Source organism: Penaeus monodon, chromosome 20 (genome assembly GCF_015228065.2).
Source record: "Penaeus monodon isolate SGIC_2016 chromosome 20, NSTDA_Pmon_1, whole genome shotgun sequence".
Classification (NCBI taxonomy): Eukaryota; Metazoa; Arthropoda; class Malacostraca; order Decapoda; family Penaeidae; genus Penaeus; species Penaeus monodon.
The window spans coordinates 3,328,231-3,329,573 of NC_051405.1; the positions used below are offsets into that span (position 1 = coordinate 3,328,231).

The 1,343-nt window shown below is 46.9% G+C and overlaps 1 protein-coding gene across 1 annotated transcript in view; it reads right to left on the reverse strand.

Annotated features, from left to right (window-relative positions):
- The window catches only part of LOC119585595 (failed axon connections-like), a gene marked incomplete in the record, with an annotated part of 32,193 nt that extends 31,994 nt beyond the window's left edge, over positions 1–199 (reverse strand). Inside the window, 1 exon segment of the mRNA XM_037934262.1 lies at positions 1–199. Within this exon segment, the coding sequence (XP_037790190.1) occupies positions 1–39 (39 nt within the window).
- Between the last annotated feature and the right edge of the window lie 1,144 nt (positions 200–1,343).

The following is a 1,343-nucleotide window of genomic DNA, read 5'->3' on the forward strand; positions in this document are numbered from 1 at the left end:
GGTCTGCTCCACGGGCTTAGTGTCGGTCTCGGTCGTCATGTTGGACGCAAAGGCTGGCTTTCAAAACAAAGTCGGAAAACGCAAAGGAGTGAGGCGCGTGCAGTTGAGGGGGTTCTTAAAACCAATGCGACGGTCACACGTCTCGTCCGCGCACACAGCTGGCCGACTGAGCCACGACTGAGCCACGCCCGGCTCCTCCGCCCAAGCCAAGCCGGTGACGTCACGCCGCTCCGCGCTCATTGGCCGGCGCCGCGATCCTGCCCCGCCGCCGACGATTCCAATTTCGCCCTTTTTCTAGGACTAATATTCGGGGGCCATTGGCGAGGGCCTTCGGGCTCTGTCGCGGGGCGTCGGGGAGGAGGTTTATTTGGTTGGAAGAAGGAGGCGTCTTCGGGTTTTTTTTCTCGAAAATCCGTTTCCGCTCAGGCTCTCGCTTGACTGTGGAGTTGCGCGCCATTTTTAAAAACGCTTAAACGCCAACGCGACCGAACAACTAAAAGCTCTTTGGCTTGTCGGCGGCAATGGAGCTTGTTATCGTACCCTCACAAGCTGTCCAACTTTTATCAAAGTTCCCCATTCATTCGGCGTAACTTACTTAACCCCTACAACAAGGAAAAACAATATATACGAACGGACATACAAAAAACTAGACGAGAGACAAATGCAAAACACATAATAACAAGGAGACAAACAAACCCATTTTCCTCTTAACAAGGTCATTTGAGAATTAGACAAACAAACGTATAAAATAAAATAAAAGTTCTCGCATTATCACATCGCCTATAAATCGAACCCAAAGCATGGTTGATTCGAACACCCTCACCCGCCAGCCGATATAATCCTCACGTTAATTTAATGCTTTATGCCTTTACTTCGAGAGCTGAGGGAGCAGCGAAAGATATGCGGCGGTCGTGGCTATTTGCTCAGCTCAAACCAACCTTCCCTCTGCGCCATTAAGATATGAAAAGACAAATATTCACGATTGACTCCCGTTGATCTAAATGCAGTTAGTAATGCAAACTTTTCTCCCCTAATCCTGTGAGAATTGCCAGAAGGAAATCACGCGGGGATTATTAAAGATTGGGTAATTAGTTCGAAAGTAATAGATTCGCTGATTCGTGACCCGAGTTATTATTGAAGAAAAATATATCGTTCTGCTGACTCTTCAGGATCAACACCCGGTGATGCCATAAGGTGATCCCTGATTAAAAGGGGCGTAGGGATTTGCATGTGCAGGTGAGATATAATAGAAAAAAATATATATGTGACAAGTAAGCATATGGGGAAATCCAATTTTTTTCTTTGCAATATTGCTGATGCATAATGCTGATTCTGGTGGAATG